The 18,161-nt window shown below is 33.4% G+C and overlaps 1 protein-coding gene across 4 annotated transcripts; it reads right to left on the bottom strand.

Moving 5' to 3' along the window:
* Positions 1–435: 435 nt before the first annotated feature.
* Positions 436–17,583, bottom strand: LOC108214799 (uncharacterized). Of its 4 annotated transcripts, none has more exons than XM_064090458.1 (10): positions 16,943–17,582; positions 14,155–14,911; positions 12,903–13,521; positions 11,759–11,933; positions 9,526–9,886; positions 8,567–8,677; positions 6,699–7,050; positions 1,693–1,918; positions 1,153–1,374; positions 436–751 (listed from the first exon to the last, which is right to left on the bottom strand). In XM_064090458.1, exons 1-10 carry the CDS (start codon positions 17,422–17,424, stop codon positions 604–606), a joined length of 3,453 nt encoding a protein of 1,150 aa, XP_063946528.1. In that variant the 5' UTR covers positions 17,425–17,582; the 3' UTR covers positions 436–603. The 4 variants fall into 4 exon arrangements, with proteins under 4 accessions (XP_063946528.1, XP_063946529.1, XP_063946530.1 ...); XM_064090459.1 differs by having other exon boundaries at positions 11,759–11,930; XM_064090460.1 differs by lacking the exons at positions 436–751; positions 1,153–1,374 and adding an exon at positions 2,039–2,071 and having other exon boundaries at positions 1,780–1,918; positions 16,943–17,583.
* Between the last annotated feature and the right edge of the window lie 578 nt (positions 17,584–18,161).

Below are 18,161 nucleotides of genomic sequence, written 5' to 3'. Positions count from 1 at the left end.
AAATGATTGACCAATAATTTTCCTTTAAACCAGTTAATACAAATTTAAAAGTCCTCCAACAATATTCTTAATACTTGCTCTTAAGTTAATATTTTATTCTTGTTTGGACTTGTATATGACACAAACTCAGATGTAATTGGAAGGAAGGAATATTCTATTGTAAAAAATAAGTTAAGAGTTTTGTAGTGGCTCTTAACTTTGAGGAGAGGAGAGAGAAACAAGAAGTTCTTAGTAATATGAAAAGCCACTAAGAGTCTTTTGAAGCAAAAATTTCTTTCTCCCTCCTCAAATTTCAATTTAAGAGCTCATTTAAGAGTCTCTCAGAGATGCTCTAAACTAGACAGACTTATCCTCATCTCTGTTTGTTCCTTGTAGTGATTACCTGAGCCTCCACCTATTTTCTTAAATTAGATTGGTTACTGTCAGCTCTGAGACAAACAAAACAGAAAATGAGGATCGATAGACTCTAAGTGCGGTCAAAACTATCTACCAGCAGGGTAACTGATATGGCTTGAATCCCTGCCACAGATATATTCAAGTAATTAAATGTTTGGTGTATAAATTGACAGACCTGCTAAATATTACAGTTTCCAAAATGTATTCCTAGAGCTCGTCCTGTAATAGGATCTCATATATGTCCGTCCTCAGATTTAATTCCTTGTCACGCATTACTTCCTGCAGATCTGACAGCTCTTTTGCCGTCAGAATGGAGTTCAATTTGAGAAAGCCATCAAGCCATAGCTTTTTCGACCTAAAAAAACAAGTGGAACAGCACTAAGATCACTTCAGAATAGTGTAGTATGAGGAATAGCATCATGTTATCGCTTTTCCAACCTAAAAAACATGTTAATCAGCATTAAGATCAGAGTAACTTTTACACTACAACAAATCTTTGTTTATGTATATAGGCTTCCGTTTTCCGAGACGCCAAGCACTACATATATGAAAACATTTTACCATGTTCTGTTCAATAACTACAATATATATTTTATGCCACATTTCCTTAAAAGAACTTCCTGGGTCTTGTGCACTTGCAAAAAAGAAACCAAAGGCGAAACCTCTCCGTTTCACATGACAATGCCTGGGTTATAAACTCATCCCATACTTCTAATGTGTATTTATAGTATTTGAAAGACAACATAAAAAACATACCATGGGCATGCATGGATAGCTCGAAAGTAAACTCTCCTAGCTGCAGCAGGATCACATGCAACATTCATCTCATATGATATATAACAGCGCCACAGTATTACTGAGTTACGCGTGTTGTCACTTGCCAGTGCCCTCTCAAACAGGCCATGCACACGATGATAGGAACTTCCTCTACTTATTTCAAATGACAGTGCATATAGCCAAACTATCACGGATGGCTTCCTGCATGTATTAACATGGATGAGACAGAAGAATAGTTGATATTCCAACTTCGTCAGTTATATTTATGTCAGTGCGAATGTGTGGATCTATTATATCATTATTGGAAATTTAACACTCAAGTAAATGATTCTGCAGTTCTACTAATTGCCCAGTGGCAAAAATTATCATGATCTTTATTTCAAAACATAAGAAAAAAAACAAGGGAAAAATGAGATTCAGCTCAAGTCATAAGCTCTGATTCTGAGATTTCCTCGTCAATCAAAGGGAACAGATAGAGATACTAGTAGATAATAAAGACAGTAAATATACATAACTTACTTCTGACAGCTGTCATCTAATATCCATCGCATTTTACTGGGTGTGGTATGAAGATGGCCTATTTCAACAAAAACACTGTAGAGTTCTGGGCTGAGAGAATATAAGTGCAATCCTTGTATAACTTTTCCCCAGACAGTTCCTAATTGAGATTGCTGATGATGTTTCCGCAGCATCCTTACGTAGTAGTTGAACAACATTTCGAACTGATAACTGTGAGTTCTTCTTTCTGGAATTAAAACCCCATGTCAATCAACTGTTAAATATATGCTGTGAATTTCTGGAATAAAGAAATTTAACTCTTCTGGACAACAATATTGAATGCACAACATGAAGTCCACTTGTACACCTTTTAAATCGAGTAATCAACGCCTGCTCTTTTCTTTGTGTCAGCAAATCCAAGAATGGAGCATGAAATATCACAAGGGACAAAATATGTTGTAAGATGAAGTGCTGGGTTGGAACATCCGACATTTAATGGTATAGAAGCAATTCTGGGAGAACATATAGATGCTTAGAGCATCTACAAGAGTCCCCTAGTTCGCTCTTAAATTATAATATAATATATATAGCTCTTAGAGGTTAGTACATTTTTAAGAGTGTCAACTCCAACGATACTCTTTATACTCCTTTAGTTTATATTTTATTAAAATATGAACTAAAAGAGAGGGAAAAGTAGTGGATGAGTAGGAGTGAATGTATTTTTTATTTATAAAAATAATTTAAGAGCCATGTGGAGGCTCCTAAAGAGAGGAGAAAGAATAGGCTCTTAACTTTATAATGAGACTCTTAGAGTCTTTTGGAGCTCTATTTGAACCAAGGCTCTTTATTTTTCTACTTAAAAGCACATATAGAGCCTCTTGAAGATGCTCTTACTTTGGGTTTGGTCTGGATGGCATACACTTTGCAATCGATGGCATATATTTAACATGTAACACTGTCATTTCTGATCAATTTAAATTGAACACAAAGCCATCAAGATCCATTCATAAAATCATAGCAGAATCTTGGCTACTATTCAGATTAACCAACTACTAGCATAGTACAGCACAGAAAAATATATTGATTGATTAAAAATTTATTTAAAACGGTCAGCAACAGACCTGCAATCCTACACTTCATCACCATTTAACAACTTTTCCGAACAAGATAAGAACCATATTACTTTGACTCCCCAAACTTCAAAATAATGGAACATTACATGTTGCAGCAATGCTTGATTACTATAACAACAATTAAATCTTTCTGGTCTTGACTAACTAATATTTCCTTAAACGTACATTTTTGTACAATCTCTCTCTCTCCCTCCCTCCCTCCCCCTTCATCGTCCAATCCAAAATCAAACAGAAATTCAAGATGCCGTGCACAAGTATACGCATCGTGGTTTGTTAATGGCGATTCTATGGAATTATTTTTTGGATTCGGTAAGATTATTCTCTCAATATTGTATGTAATCAAGGTGTCCCTATCTCTTTGAAAAGGTACATTTTTTTCTCGATTATCTTGTTGTGATCAAGAATAATTTTTGTTATGTGTTTTATAATATACTTCATTTGACTGTTTGTATATATCAAGATAGCATGTGTTTTTGGTAGAAATCATTTTATACTTGTGCTCTTCTAATTTAAAGGTTGTATAGATTTTTTAGGTGTTTGAAATCATGGATTTTGTATCTAGTTTGTTTATTTTGCTAGGATTAATTTGTAGATCTAGTTGAGCCTTTTTCTGACATGTTTTTGTTTTAGCCGGATTCGTTATGGTCGGCCGGATTATTATGTTGAAATCAAGTCCATTATATTTTTCGATATGTGTTCTTGGTGTTCTTGATTGTGTGGGTATGTAAGTGTGTACTTTGATCTTCTAAATCACAAGTCTTAATTTTTAAACATGTTTTAGGTGCATGTTATCAATTTATTTTTTATTTATTTCATTGTTTTTGAATTTTATATTTGTTTGTATATTAATGTGCGATTTTTTTAAATTGGTAAGATCCTAATTTGATATGTTTAGGCATAAGATTCTGCTAATTTACCATTTATTTTGATGTTTATATTTTTTGTGCTAATATTACGGGTAATTTTTTATTTTGATGCTTCAAATCTTTTGCAGGTTTAATATTCTTCATGAATATTCAGTACCATTTATAGGGGTCATTATTGATGACATTATTGTGTCTTTATGACATTTAATTCCTGATTGGTTGCCATTTTATATGGCTTGTGTTACCATTTTGATGGTCATTATATATGATATATTTAATTATATTTTAATGTCTATTATTTTATTCTTCGTTTGATTAATTTAGTCTTATGTATCTAACCAAAGGATTTCTCTTTGGTTAGATTTCCTTCTTTAGATTAAATATTATTTTTTATTATTTTATTTTCTCTCTATTCTATTATATTCGCTCCTTTCATTCTTACTTTTATTAGATTTATTTTTTTATGAATTAAATTTCTTTGTATATTATATATATATATATATATATATATTAATATATATGATTTTCTTGTATTAATTTATGTTTTGTTTTTGTTTTGTTTCGTTTTCCAGGATATTTTGGAAGCGGGCTTCGGAGCGAGGACTTTTTAGAAGACGGGTTTATCTTGTCAATCATTAAAGTCTTATTTACTAAATTTCTGGGGACATGTTGCATGACCTTCAGTTAGGAAATAAACTTTCTTGAATAAAAGAATTCCCTTGATGCAGCTATTGTATTTGATACAATTCATCTACGTGTATGTAGACCCTGACAAAAAAAAAATATTTCCTTAAACTGAAAGCATTTGTTTGGGGAACCCAAGAAACATGGACAAGTAGGACTGACTTGGTGAGCGGATGACCAAAATAGTAACTTTAAAAGATGAACCACACACAACACAATTGTTGATGCAAAAGACAACACACACACAGACATAAAGTCAGAAATTCAAAAAAAAAAGCATTAGATGCATGCTTTTCTATGCAAGGAGACAAATGATTAAAAAAAGAGAAAGGAAGAGAACAAAAAGGTTAGCCAAATAAAAATCACATGATACCAGATTGATTATGTAACTGCATGCTTAATATAAAGAAGAATAACCTATCTTTTGGTCATTTTGTGTGTACTCCAATGTTAAATTTAATCATAAAATACATATATACATACATACATAATACATATATATATATATATATACCAGATTGATTATGTAACTGCATGCTTAATATAAAGAAGAATAACCTATCTTTTGGTCATTTTGTGTGTACTCCAATGTTAAATTTAATCATAAAATACATATATACATACATACATAATACATATATATATACATACATACATAATACATATATATATATATATATATATATATATGGTCCTACTCCAATAGAAACTAAATAGAAACCAATGCGATTAAGTAGAATGATGCGGGTTTTGGGACCGGTGATGGACCCCGAGATGGGCCTAGACGAGGTCTAAGTGGGGCCTAATAGGGCCGGGTCGGGGCCTAGTGGGACCATGGTGGGGCCAAGGTTTGGCTCTTTAAGACTGTCTGAAGCCTGTCCAGGGCCTGTGAGGAGCTTTGGGGCCCTAGCGGGCCCGCGGTGGATTGAGTGGAGGTGAGGCTGGGCCCTAGGTTGGTGATGACATATAGGGGGTGGGTGAGGTCATTTAGGTATAGTTTCTCTTGATTTCCATTTTAGTTTTTATTTTAGTGGTTTCTATTTGAGCAATTGCCTATATATATATATATATATATATAGAGAGAGAGAGAGAGAGAGTGTGTTGAGTTCTATGGAGTAGACAAAAACATTGGAGTATTGGAGTACACAATTGGAAAAAATATAAACTAGTCATCTAAATTTAATTTTTTTTCCTAAATAGAATATTTGTAAACATTCGACAACCTGCAGATTATGTTCTACAATATAAACATTGTAATCAAAACGTAGAACAATTACTTTTATAAATCAGAGAACACTATGTTCTGCAATATAACTAATAAGCAGAACATGAATCTTAATACTTGTTAAAGTTGAAAAATATTATTAATTGATTGATAATATAGTTTAAGACAACTTATAAATGATGAATTACATATAAATTTGGATAATCAAAGATATTATTTTTGTTTAAACTAAAAAATTGTAATTCGTACTCCAATACTCCAACGTTTTTGTCTACTCCAGTACACATATCGGGTTTTAACCGGGTTTCGGGTTAGGATCAGGTTTTAAGAAAGATTTCAAATCGGTTTGGTACACATGACCCCAATCCAAATTTTAAACTCTTTAGGGTTTAAAATTTAAATCCAAATTAATAATTTTGAGTTCCGTAAGATCCAAATGGATCGGGTATCCGTTGGTTTCAATTGTTTTAGCATCCATACCTTTGATGGTTCACTCAAGTAAACATCTTACATGAAAAATAATGCTCTATTGGTTATAAGTCGGCTAAAAGAACAAAGTTGGTTGAGAACAGTCAAGTGACTTGCAGAAAACCTGGTTATGGTAAAGAATATCCACATTCGTTTAGGCATTTAAAATATAACATTTCATTCCAATAAAACCCCATTAAACGATTCATACACAAGCTCTGTTACTTGAAAAGTTCACAAAAAGGACCTTATATCATTGGTTTCATTGTCACACAAACACATCATTTCTGATGTGCTTTATTTGTTTAGAGAAGTGAAAAGTCCATTTATTTACAAGTGGTCCTTTTTCAATTCTGTATCTTTGATTCAATTATACTATCAAGACAAGTTTTTTTCAAGCAGTATACAGAGTTGTGGCCCAAATCCCTGGTGACAACCTAAAGACAAGCACACTCAAAAAATATTTAACTACTTAAAGCATTTGGCTCAAACAGATTTCTCAAGGTATACTATGCAAGGCCCCGACCAGTGGCCTGGAAAGTGTGGCTTTGGGGGCACTAGCTTAAAGCTAACATAGCAGTTACAAAATGAATAGGACTATGGCAGAAAAAAAAACTATATTAAGTGCGTAAAAAGAAAGCAGTAACTTACTGGGAAGCACCATGGAAAAGGCTTGATCATAAACTTCACTAGCTGCTGTCCATCCAGCAGTCAATTCTTCAAATAAAGCAGCTGAACATAACAAGGCTGTAAACCGATCATCTGTGACAACATGCGCCCCCATTGCCCGTATTGTCCGAATTCTTTCCCTAAATCCTTGGCGTGCTCTCAACTGTTGCAAACTTGATGGCTGACATGTAAAAGGAATGTATTTCACCCCACTTCCAAAGCTATATAATATGTGCATTGCTCGTACTCCTGATTCTGAGTTGCTACCAGAATTGTTTGCAAGTTCAACCTCAGCATACCACAGATATATTAAAAATGTATTTGACAGGCAATCCTGTTTCAAAAAAGGAGTATAGAGAAATTGGAACCACAACACATTCGTGAGCAAATAAAAAACAGGGGGTATATCAACAACTTCAAGAATATACTAACTAATGACTTACATCACCATTTCTTCACTGATTATGTAAAATAATAGTACCAAACGGGTATAAGATTTAGTTGAAAAAAAATTATAGAAAGTATACACTAAATTTACATATGAATGATAAAGCGAAGGGAGTGATGCCATTACACAACTACTTTTCCAAAAAAATCGTCATCTATGACTCTTTCAAAGCCAATATATACAGCTTAAGATACTATATCTAAGGAATTACAACCACAGCCTCACCATAAAATTCGTGGTTAAAAGTTAACAAATAAAATTATAAACGCAACTAAAAAGTATATTGAAAGCATGTGCATGACTTAGACATAACTAACCGATAGGCATGACCCCCACTTTGTTTACCATTTCTAAAAGTGGGGGTTTATCCTTTGCTCTATGTTAAAACTGTGCATCAACTTGCACAATTACTTCTAGGATTAGCTTCTAAATATGTTATTTTTTCCAAAGAGCAATTAGAAGGACCCCAAAGTTAAAATAGTTATGAAACATACCTCAATGTAATTGTACTACAGCCTAGAGAAAAAGGAAAAAAAAAAACTAGTTGTGTGGAACAATAGTAATGCGGTTTAAGTCAATAACCCTTTTTCATTTCTTTAGTTTTCTCATATTTCCCCTAGATGCTATTCAAACTGACCCTTTTTTAATCCATATCAGTATTTTGTATAGAAGTTAATATGTCAGCTATAAAATCTCTACCCGTGCTGAGGTAAATTTCTTAGCGTTCCCCAGTACTGATATAATCAAAATGCATTTTCTAACTTGTTTATAATTCATGAATGTAATTTTGTATGTTAGAGAAAGAACATGATCCCTTAAGTAGAATTAATGCTGGAACAAACAGCGTCACATAAAAAAAAGATATATGAATTCATCTCAACCGGCGGTCAGGATCCATAAAGCGGGAATATCAAACTATCAATATCACTAAAAATATAATGATAGGAAATTATTAGTAGTAATGATGATCATTATTGTTGTAAAAAATATTTTATTGGTTAGTATAGACCAAAAAATAGAGTGAATGGGTGAGATATATGTCGGGGGTGTTTGGTTCATGGTTAATGAGCCCGGTTAACAAGAACCGGAACCTCAATCTCATGCATAATTGTTTGAATTAGCTATTTAGTTGTATGGAATGGGAACCTCAATTCTTTTAGGTGGTTAAATCATACCCTTCCCACCCTCGGGTTCTCATACCATTCCCATTCCCGATTCCCATTCCAAGCCTTAATCCAAACGCCCCCATAGTTATTTCTCCATAGTTCACTCTTCTAAATTAAGTTTTAAAGTAGACTCCTACACAAATAATTTAAATGTATAAAATGAAAATCTACTAATCTGATTAATCACATAGAACTGCTAAACAAAATATTGGCAACTTAAAGGAAAAGAATCTTACAGGTTGCACCATTTCGCTAGAAGATAATGCCATGTCAAAGACCTTTCTTGCATGATCAATATTTCCAAAAACGGCCTCCCTGCGAGCATAAACTCCGCACAGGAGCACATCCTATATGAAATTTTTTCAGGAAGATAAATTAGAAGAATTGATTAGAGACTGCCTATATCACTTCAACTTAAAAAAAAAAAAAAAAAAAAAAGCACGGCAGTTTTAAGTATGAGCTCGAGAAGAAAAGATTAATTGCAAGAAAAGAAACATAATGTGCCAAAAGCATTAAAATAGATAACCAGTAAAATAAGATATTGATCCCACTGCTGAAAGATATGAAGGAAAGAAATGCAACAAATACCTTATACCCCCATAAAAGAACACGGAAAACGGTAAAGGGCTTCCAACAGTTATCAAGTAAATATCACCCTAGAAGTTATGTAGGAAAACTAATGGAATAAAATAATTGTATGCTCCACTTGGGTGATCCAACTATGGAAGAATCACTAGCCCAAGGGTTTCCAAACCATGCAAGGGAGAATAATTATGGATTGCAGCCCATTAACAAAGAAAATACTCAAATCAATTCAAGATTTAAGTCTTCGACAATATAAGGGGTTACATAACATATATATGATACAAAAAAACCTAATAACATGACCTAATGGACTAAGATCCCAAAAAAATGGGCTTGCTATAAATAGCCTACAAACTTAATAACTTCGAGCCCCATATATAAAACATTAAAGTAAATTCACTAATTATCTGCTATATATACTAAGCTATTTACTATCGAAATAAAAGTTCCCTTTTATTATCATTTCCCCTTGAGAACCCACAAACAGCAGTTGCAGACCGGAAGATCTTAAATTTATTGTGTACATCCAAAAGAAATAGAGGTGGAACCCTAAGATTAAGTAAGCAGTGAAATAGAAGACAGGATTTCTAAAAGTAATATAAGCATTTACCTGACGATTTTTCTTTAGTAGGGTCTTTGCTAAAGCTCGACACGGAGTCACCGAACTGGATAAAGTACCCATTCTTGTATTTGATAGCTCATCAGCAACTAGTACGGCTTCTTGCAATAGGTGATTTTTCGGAAATGCACTCAAACAAAGTAAGGTGGCATTACGAAGAAATTTCATCATATTAGTCCTCATGGAAGTATCTCCAGAGCCATCCAATAAACATTCCAAGCTTAAACTCATTGGAGTGCTTTTTGCTTTAGTTAAAACTTCATGAACTCTCCTCAACTTATCCAAAATTATGTCCGGTAGAACCTCTAAGCTGAGAATTTTCTCACCCCAAGCTGAACTGTTTGTCGAGGTCCTACAAATTTAGTATTGCAAGAGTTCATCCACCAAGGCAATAATTTTGGTTAAGTTATTAAAAAGATTAATGAAGTAAAGCAAAACCAGGGAAGGAAATAACAGATAGAAAAACAATCTAAACTTTGCACGTTCACAATCCTGTAGTATTTAAGGAAAACATGAAACAGAAATTGTACAGCATGGTGACAGATACTTTCCTGACTTAGCAAGCATGCTGATATAATAGTAGATTAGATAATTTTGCCCACAGATGAGACAAAAAGGTTATAAATTATATTGATGCCAGTGATAAAAATGTGTGTTTAAACCACAGAAAATATAATAAAACGAGTTACGCTTGTAAATAGGTATGAAACTATAACTTGATCTAATGCAAGTGATCATGTTAGTATCCCGGAAAAGAATCATCCCTATAAAATTGCATTTGTGTTGCATCTCTTGCACAGATAAAAATTGATGGCTAATATATCAAAATATTCATATTGTCTTCCAAAGTAGTTTTATTTTTCTAATTAAAAAATTTTAAAAATAAACTTTATTGGTGACATTAAAATTTATTTTATGCAGTACAAAATTTATTTATGCACTCCTATTTCTTCTACCTTATCAGTTACCTTAAGGGGCCGTTTGGTTCGACCTAAGGAAACGGAATGGAATTCAGAAAGGGAAACGAAGAGAAAGGAAAGGAATGATGCTGAATTGTATTACATGTTTGGTTTTGATCTGGAAACGGAATGAAAAATTATATGATTATCCTTATATTTGATTTTTAAATATTAAATAATTTCTCAAGAGTAAAATATATTTATGTTTGTAATTTGACATATTTTATTATTTAAAAATTTCATTAATTTTCTAAATATCATGACTTATAAATTATATCAAAATTATTTTTAATATGTAAAAACTATATTAAAATTTATATTTGATCTTCAAAAATATTTTACATATTATTTTTTAATATTAGTGATTTCTAAAACAAATTATAAATGAAAATAAAAAAAGATTCATGAAAGGGAAATGAAATACCTGATGGGGGGTGGGGAATGAATTATGAGGCATTTGGGGTAAACCTAAAACCAAAAGAAGGGAAAGGGAATGATAAATTTCATGAAACAAACAACAACAAAGGGAATGAAACTGGTTGTTTCCCTTTCCCTTTGTTAGTTACCCCTAACCAAACGGCCCCTAACCTTCCTCTTCCAAAAATTTAAGATCTAAATCATTTATTCAAGGCAAGTGAGGAAACTTCATATGAAATTCAATCGAATACCGGAATGTGGATACATGTAAGGAAAATTTTCCAGGACCAGGCGAATGTGTCTAGGAATACAAGGTGACGCGATCTTAACTTGTAATATAGAAAATGCACGGATATGATGTAGTAGCATCTGAATGAGGTGATTTCTGGAAAGAACTCGGTTTCTGAACAACATTTTGACTGATGTAGTAATATTCCATCCATGTATATCAGTATATAACGCAGACAAACAAAAAAATATTGTAGTTTTTGCATCTCTTTTGCAATAGTGATGAAATTTTGATTTGCTATAACTATTTGCCATTTTTAACCAAATATAATAGAGGGTTACCATGAAACTATAAAATAGGCTGAAATATCAAAATAAAGACAATTAACCAATTCCACATGTTTGGACCTGACCAAAGACAGTAGTAAAAAAGGCTTTATCAGCATACACGAGTGACCTAATAATTGCCATTAAAGATTAGGTATCGACAAAAAGTGTATATGAGCAAATTAACTCCTTCATTCATATACAAACTATTTTATAATTAAATGAAGTTTTGTGAAGTATGGACAAGTGAAAAAGACAGTAATTCAGGGTAAACATTGAGAATAAATACTAACCATTGAGATATCTTCCCACCATAAAAATCTATAAATTGGTATAATAAAGACAGACGAGCTTCCTCTGAGGTCAAGGAGAACATGTAATCACTAATATCTTCAAATAATATTACCCTTGAAAAGTGTTCATCAATTTCCCCATCTGTTATTCCATCACCATGGGTATCACCCGCTGCTTTACAGAAAAGATTGATTTTAATTCTAGCAACATAAGGAATTAATATACTAAATTCCACAAAATTTCACAGGCACACAGGAAAAAAGAAGAAGAAATACATGGAATGGATATGCAATAATATATTTGAGTTGCTACTTAGGATAAAGTCCAAAGGCATTAGGGAGTGTTCTCTTTTAGATCTCACAAGGGAATGCAGCAGCTTTTTGAGGTGTAAATTTTGTGTTTCCAAATTGTCTGTGTTTCAACAATCTTTATCTGTTTGTATCATCAGGTTTCCTCCACACTCAGAAAGGGATTTCAATAAATTTAAGAGGAAGTAAGCCCAAGCCAAGACCTCTGTCTATTTTACAATAAACTATAAAAAAAAGTTATGCACTTGAGCAGTATAGGTCCGTCATAGCTAGTAACTTCACATTTTCCCATACTAATCAAGAAGCAATGGATAGAACACACTAAAGATCCTCCTAAGAATGGTCATGTGGTAATGCCATAATTTAACGTGTATCATAAATTATATAGCAATACAAGTGCTAGATCTAGCTAGGGTTGTTATTCAGATTATTAGCAAAATAGAAGAGAACAAAGCAAGTTATTAACAATCATAAAAGTAGGTATCAGGTACATATGTTTCTCAACCAACTAGCAGAAGTGAAACATCAAAAATCTAGTCATCTGATAAGCTGATAAAAGTAATTATGAAGCGTTGAACAATGTCGTTATTCTCGGTTTTATAGGGTTTTATAATTTTGGACAGGAGATACGCAATGTTATTTTCCAATGTAAGAGACTTACACTACAGTTCATCTTCACAGAAAATGCCTAATTTTAGACAGGGCTATATGCATATACCTCACTTTTACTGTCAACATAGTGCACTACAGTTTAGGTCACCACATTATATATAGTTAACGAAATATTTAAAATTCACACCCCGAGATCATGCCACATCATAAGAAAGAGATTTACCAGTTTTTGGATGAAGAGGCATCCATTGATCAGTATCTCTTAATATCTCTTCTTGCGACCATCTAATCCAAGTTGCAGCATTTTTTACCTCATCACTGGCATCTGCATCAGCATCAATTCCCAGCATTTTCAGCAAAGTGGCAGCATCCTTTTCTGGCTCTACTTCACCCTCCCCAAGTTCATCAGATTCCTCGACTTCTGCAATATTCTCGTCTATTTTCTCTTGATTTACATCAACTTCTTTAGTTTTCAATAATGGTTCTGACCAACCAGTCCAACCACCTTCATCGATTTCATCTGACTCTTCATTAACAACTTTCTGCTTCTGTTCTTCCGTTTTCTCAAGCCAGGTTGACCAGCCCAAAGCCCCATCTTCTCCAACTCTAGAACCATTACTATCCCAAAAATATTCAAAAAGTCTTAATTTACTCTGCTCTGAAAGAAGTAAAGAAGGACAGAACAAACAATATTCAATTTCAGCCTGGAATAAAGCTGTGGCCAACTCTTGATAGCCAGCTTGCCACTCAAATCGGCATAGATTTACGAATAAATCAACTAGATTCAGTTCTTGCTGAATGACAGCACTATCATGTGAGAGTGCAATTGTACCTCCATAAGCCTGCATCAAGAAGAGTAGAGGCCTCAAATCAATAAAATAAATTAATCATTTATTAACTTTATAAACAAATGCGATAAATGAAAAAACCATAATCAGAAGAAAAAGTTTCAACAGTCAATATCAAATATAGAAGGTAGAGGAAGGGAAGAACTTCATTGCTAGTTTAAACAAAGTTTCAAAAGTGAAGTGAAAATATATGATAACATAAAATGGGTTATGGTTAAACACCCCCTCCCCCCGTTTTCCCTTGTAAAATGCAAAAGCTACCTATCCACCATGCTATAAATTCTAAGAACTCAAATGTAAGCATATAGGTTCCTTAGGTTAGTTTTCTGTCACCTTCTGAATTAGCACAGAAAAGAGGAAAATATATGCTTACTCTAGCATCTAGTGCATTACATCAGCCACTTCAACTATATAACAAAATAATTCTGATTTTACTCCACATACAGCTATCATCTATCACGTTCTCTAAGGCACTTATCAACTACTGAATATGTATCTCGAAATTAAAAACAAATCTCATACTCATTATCCGCATCAAGTTCACGAGAACAAACAATTTTGTAAAAAAGCTTCTTTAAAAATGGTATCATAGCAAATACTATCACACAAACATTGAAATCTGAGAACCTGCCTATGCTGCTTGCCACGTGTAGCAGATAAAGCTCTGATTGCATTGGCATATATTCTCCTCATTTCAGGAATCTTAAATCTAGAGAATTCTCCCTGAACAACTTGCAAAAATTCTTTCCACAACTTCCAACTTCCAGAATGTTGCACAAGTAATTTCTCCCACCTACTGATTAAAACATCAGTGCTATCTCTTCTACGATATGCATTTAAAAGACAAACCAGCAGATCTTCATTATCCGGATTAACCTCAACTGCCTTCTCCAGTATACTAACTTTTTTTTCAAGGGTCTGCAACCGAGCACCTTTTTGAGGTTGCATACTTGCAACTTTGTCTTGGAAATCTGCAAAATCCAGCCAACCCTTCTCATTGTGAGGATATTCTCTTGTCAATTTATTGAACTCCCTTGTTTTGCGTAAAACAACATCTTCCCAGGACTCCTCAATTACTGATGCTTTTGATATTGTTCTACCATCTGAACGTTCACAAAAAGTATCATCTGACAATGGAATGAAATTATCGAAAGTCATCGCACACTTTTCAGGTGCAGTTATGCGCATTCGCTTGAAATTCTTATGCCGTTCTACTGCATTGTACCTTGCAGACCAATAACGACCTACAGATTTAAGTTTGCTATCCAAGACATCTATATCATCGTCTGCATCGAAGTCCCTTCTTTTTGGATTCCGGTGATACTTTGCATGACTTGCATTACCAAAAGTAGATGAGTGAGGTTTGTAGCGTGCAACGTCCATTCTGCATACACGAAACGTATTGCCTGATTAGTGGACAAACAACATAAGGTTTCAGGCTCAAGGAAATTACGTGAAAATAAGGCAACAGCAGTCTCACAAACAGATCCCAATGACCAAGATCCGAGAAGGAATACTAATATACTCAAATTAAGTTATATTATTCTGAAACAACCTCTGCTTTGGAATAACAGAATCAGAAAGTATTGCTTGTTTAATTTAGAGAGTAAGTATACACTACCATTTTACAAAGGAAAAAAGTAACTTTAAGTTCTTCCTTCAGTCTGAAAAGAAAAAAAGAAGCTTCACTTGCATACTCTTCTTCTTCTATAGAGAGACCATATATTATGAGTCAATTGTCATTTTTTTATATTTACAGCAGTGCAGTCTCAAGAAGTGTAAAATATCACCATCTGGTTCGGAAGATTACTAATTGATAATCTTCATCAAGTATTGTTAGTCCCTTCATAAACTCCACCAACTTTATTTATAAAACAGCCAACAAATGCAAGATACATGCATATACTTGCAAATACGCAAGGACAGATATTTAATAGAGCTTGGGAAAATAATAACACAGTTCCAACTAGTTGAAAGTAGCACAAGCGAAAATCATGAAGTTAATAATTCTTGGAGAATTGAAACACAAGGTCGCGTTTGTTATCAGGTATTACAAAACTTAAACTATCTAAAATATGCTCTTACAGTTTTAAAATTAATCCCGGGTAGTAGGTACTATTAAGCACATTACCATAGTCTATTAGTAAAGTCCAAAATAATAAGGGTTAATATGAGATATGCCAATAGTTCAGAGAATCATACATCCTACGATACAAACATAGCCTAAGAAGGCTGTATTCAATGGAATTTTTAAGGATTTTGAAACAGAATAGAGGTAGAACTCCATAATCCACGAGATTTTTGAGGATTGTCCTTAAATTAACGAGATTTTGAAGGATTGTGCTTAAATCCCAAGAACTCTACATCAGCTTTATGATATTTTACCTTAAATCCGTTAGACTCCGCATAAAATCAAAATCACCTACAATTCATTAGAATCCATAAATTATTATTAATTTCATTAAAATCCAGACTGAATATACCCCCATAAGCCTATGTACACATAATATACCTATGTGGCAAAGTCTTGCAAGTCGCAAAAATTAAAAGAAGCAGCATTTTAATTATATGACTTAAGAGGTATATACATAATGCAACAAGGTGAAAATTCAATTAAAATTATTAGGACTAATACATAAGATACAAACTTGTAATATACCTATGATATTAGCAGGTTAATAGAACCTTAAAAAGTGCTAAAATTATCAAGACATCTTCATTTAAAGCACTCTTTAAGTGTGCAAAATATCAACACTTTGCCATAAAAATTAGAAAGTATATTCACTTCAATAAACATTATGTACCACACTTGACCCAAAAACTGCTCCAACCATTAGCAACTTCAAAGTTGCTTACGCGGTCCCCTGTATTCACTCATACAGATAAAATCATAAGTAGATGTGTTTATGTATAAATTTAATAGTAAAGAGTGCACCAGAATTTGGAACTCACAGAGTTCCATATGATAGACAAGAACAGTGTTATGCCACATGGCAATTGGCGACTAATAATAATGCTCTTAAACCCTGCATTATATGTACATATACAAGATCATAGAGCCTTATAAATTGATAATCCATTTCCAAAAAATGCATCACGCACAATGTATAACCTAGATTACAAAGTAATTATAGGCTACGTTTAATTGTATTTTGCAAGAATAATAACTCTTGTATTATCCAGATTTGGCACTTGCTCTTATCCTTTAAAAGAACCATATGTTCTATTTCTTATTACTTTGTACTTCACTTTCGGGATTTAATCCCAAATCTAGATGACACAAACTTATAGATAAATTATCTCCAGTAGAGCATTTCAATCACTAAAATCAAATATATAAAATGCAAGAAAGTGTAAAACATAAGGAGCTAACATAATGTAAAAGGTAAAAAAATTCAATTAGGACTAGACTAACCTGTAGATACAACCGAAAGCTAAATTATCGCGATCGCCACGAGAATCAAAGAAATAGTCCTTATCACTACTCGAATTCGCCCACGCCTTGTCCGACTTCCTCCCCGAAGGTCCGTACTTATAATCCGCATCCGCCACACCAGATTGCTGCTTCTTCCGTTTCCTTTTCTTCTTCTTCAGATTCTTATTCTCCTCGGAAGAGCTATAATCCGATGCGGGAGAGTCCACCAGTTCGTACTGTGGACGCTGATTGTGTTTGTTATCTTCATCGCTCTCGAGGTCATCATCGTCGTGTTCGATTGGGAGAGAAGTTGTGGTGGCATAGTGAGAAGAAACGGCGTCGTTGATGAGGGAGATGTCGGTGGTGAAGCTGGTGTTGGAAAGCCATTGCGGCGGTTGTTTTGTGGTGGTGGTGGTGGTGGTGGGAGGGGGCGGTGCGGTGAATACGGGGAATAAAGAAGAAGATGAGGGTTTGTCTTCCATGTATCCGACTGGAATCACTTCAAAGGTTTGAATCAAATTTAATTCAGGAGTGGCTGCTTCCGATCAACGAGATAAAACTGCAAAGATCGCAATCGGTCGGTATGACCCGAACAGAATACTATTTTCCAAAATCAAACCCAACCGAAAACTGAAGTACAAAAACCAAACCCGAAAATTATATAAAAAATATCAAAAAACTATTACCAGAATATGATGTTAATGTTTGTTAAAGTTAAAATATATTATTGTTGATTAATTGATAATTGATGATAATTATGTATAAGTTTACTTATAAATGATAAATTATATTAAAAAAAAAATTACAATCAAAGATATTGTTTATGATTAAACTAAAAAATGTGATTAATACTCTAATACTTCAATATTATTATGTACTTCATAGAACTTGACATAATATTATATAATAATATAGAATAAATTTATACTATTAGCTTCTTTTCGGTTTGGTTCGGATATTCGGGTCGGGTTGTGGTTCGGTTGACCTAAAAACCAAACCCGAACAAATATCAATCGGTTTTTAAAAATAAAAACCAAACCCATAACCATACCACGAAAATCAGGTTCGGTAAAAATCATTTGTATCGATTCGGTCACAAATAATTATTTTTTTAAAAAATAACATGAGAGACAAATATTTATTTTGATGATTTTAGTAATTTTTATCGTTTATATCTATTATACGAGAACACCTCTTTTACCAGAGCAAATTAATTCTA

The sequence above is a fragment of the Daucus carota genome, chromosome 3 (genome assembly GCF_001625215.2).
Source record: "Daucus carota subsp. sativus chromosome 3, DH1 v3.0, whole genome shotgun sequence".
Lineage (NCBI taxonomy): Eukaryota > Viridiplantae > Streptophyta > Magnoliopsida > Apiales > Apiaceae > Daucus > Daucus carota.
This window is presented reverse-complemented; position numbering and strand designations above follow the sequence as displayed.

Coding starts and splice junctions, on each gene's coding strand:
- LOC108214799 (XM_064090458.1), bottom strand. CDS start 17,424: ATGGAAGACAAACCCTCATCTTCTTCTTTATTCCCCGTATTCACCGCA. Junction 13,522..14,154: donor GTGGCAAGCAGCATAGGCAG/GTTCTCAGATTT, acceptor TTCTTGATGCAG/GCTTATGGAGGTACAATTGC. Junction 1,919..6,698: donor CTTTTCCATGGTGCTTCCCA/GTAAGTTACTGC, acceptor TTTTAATTCCAG/AAAGAAGAACTCACAGTTAT.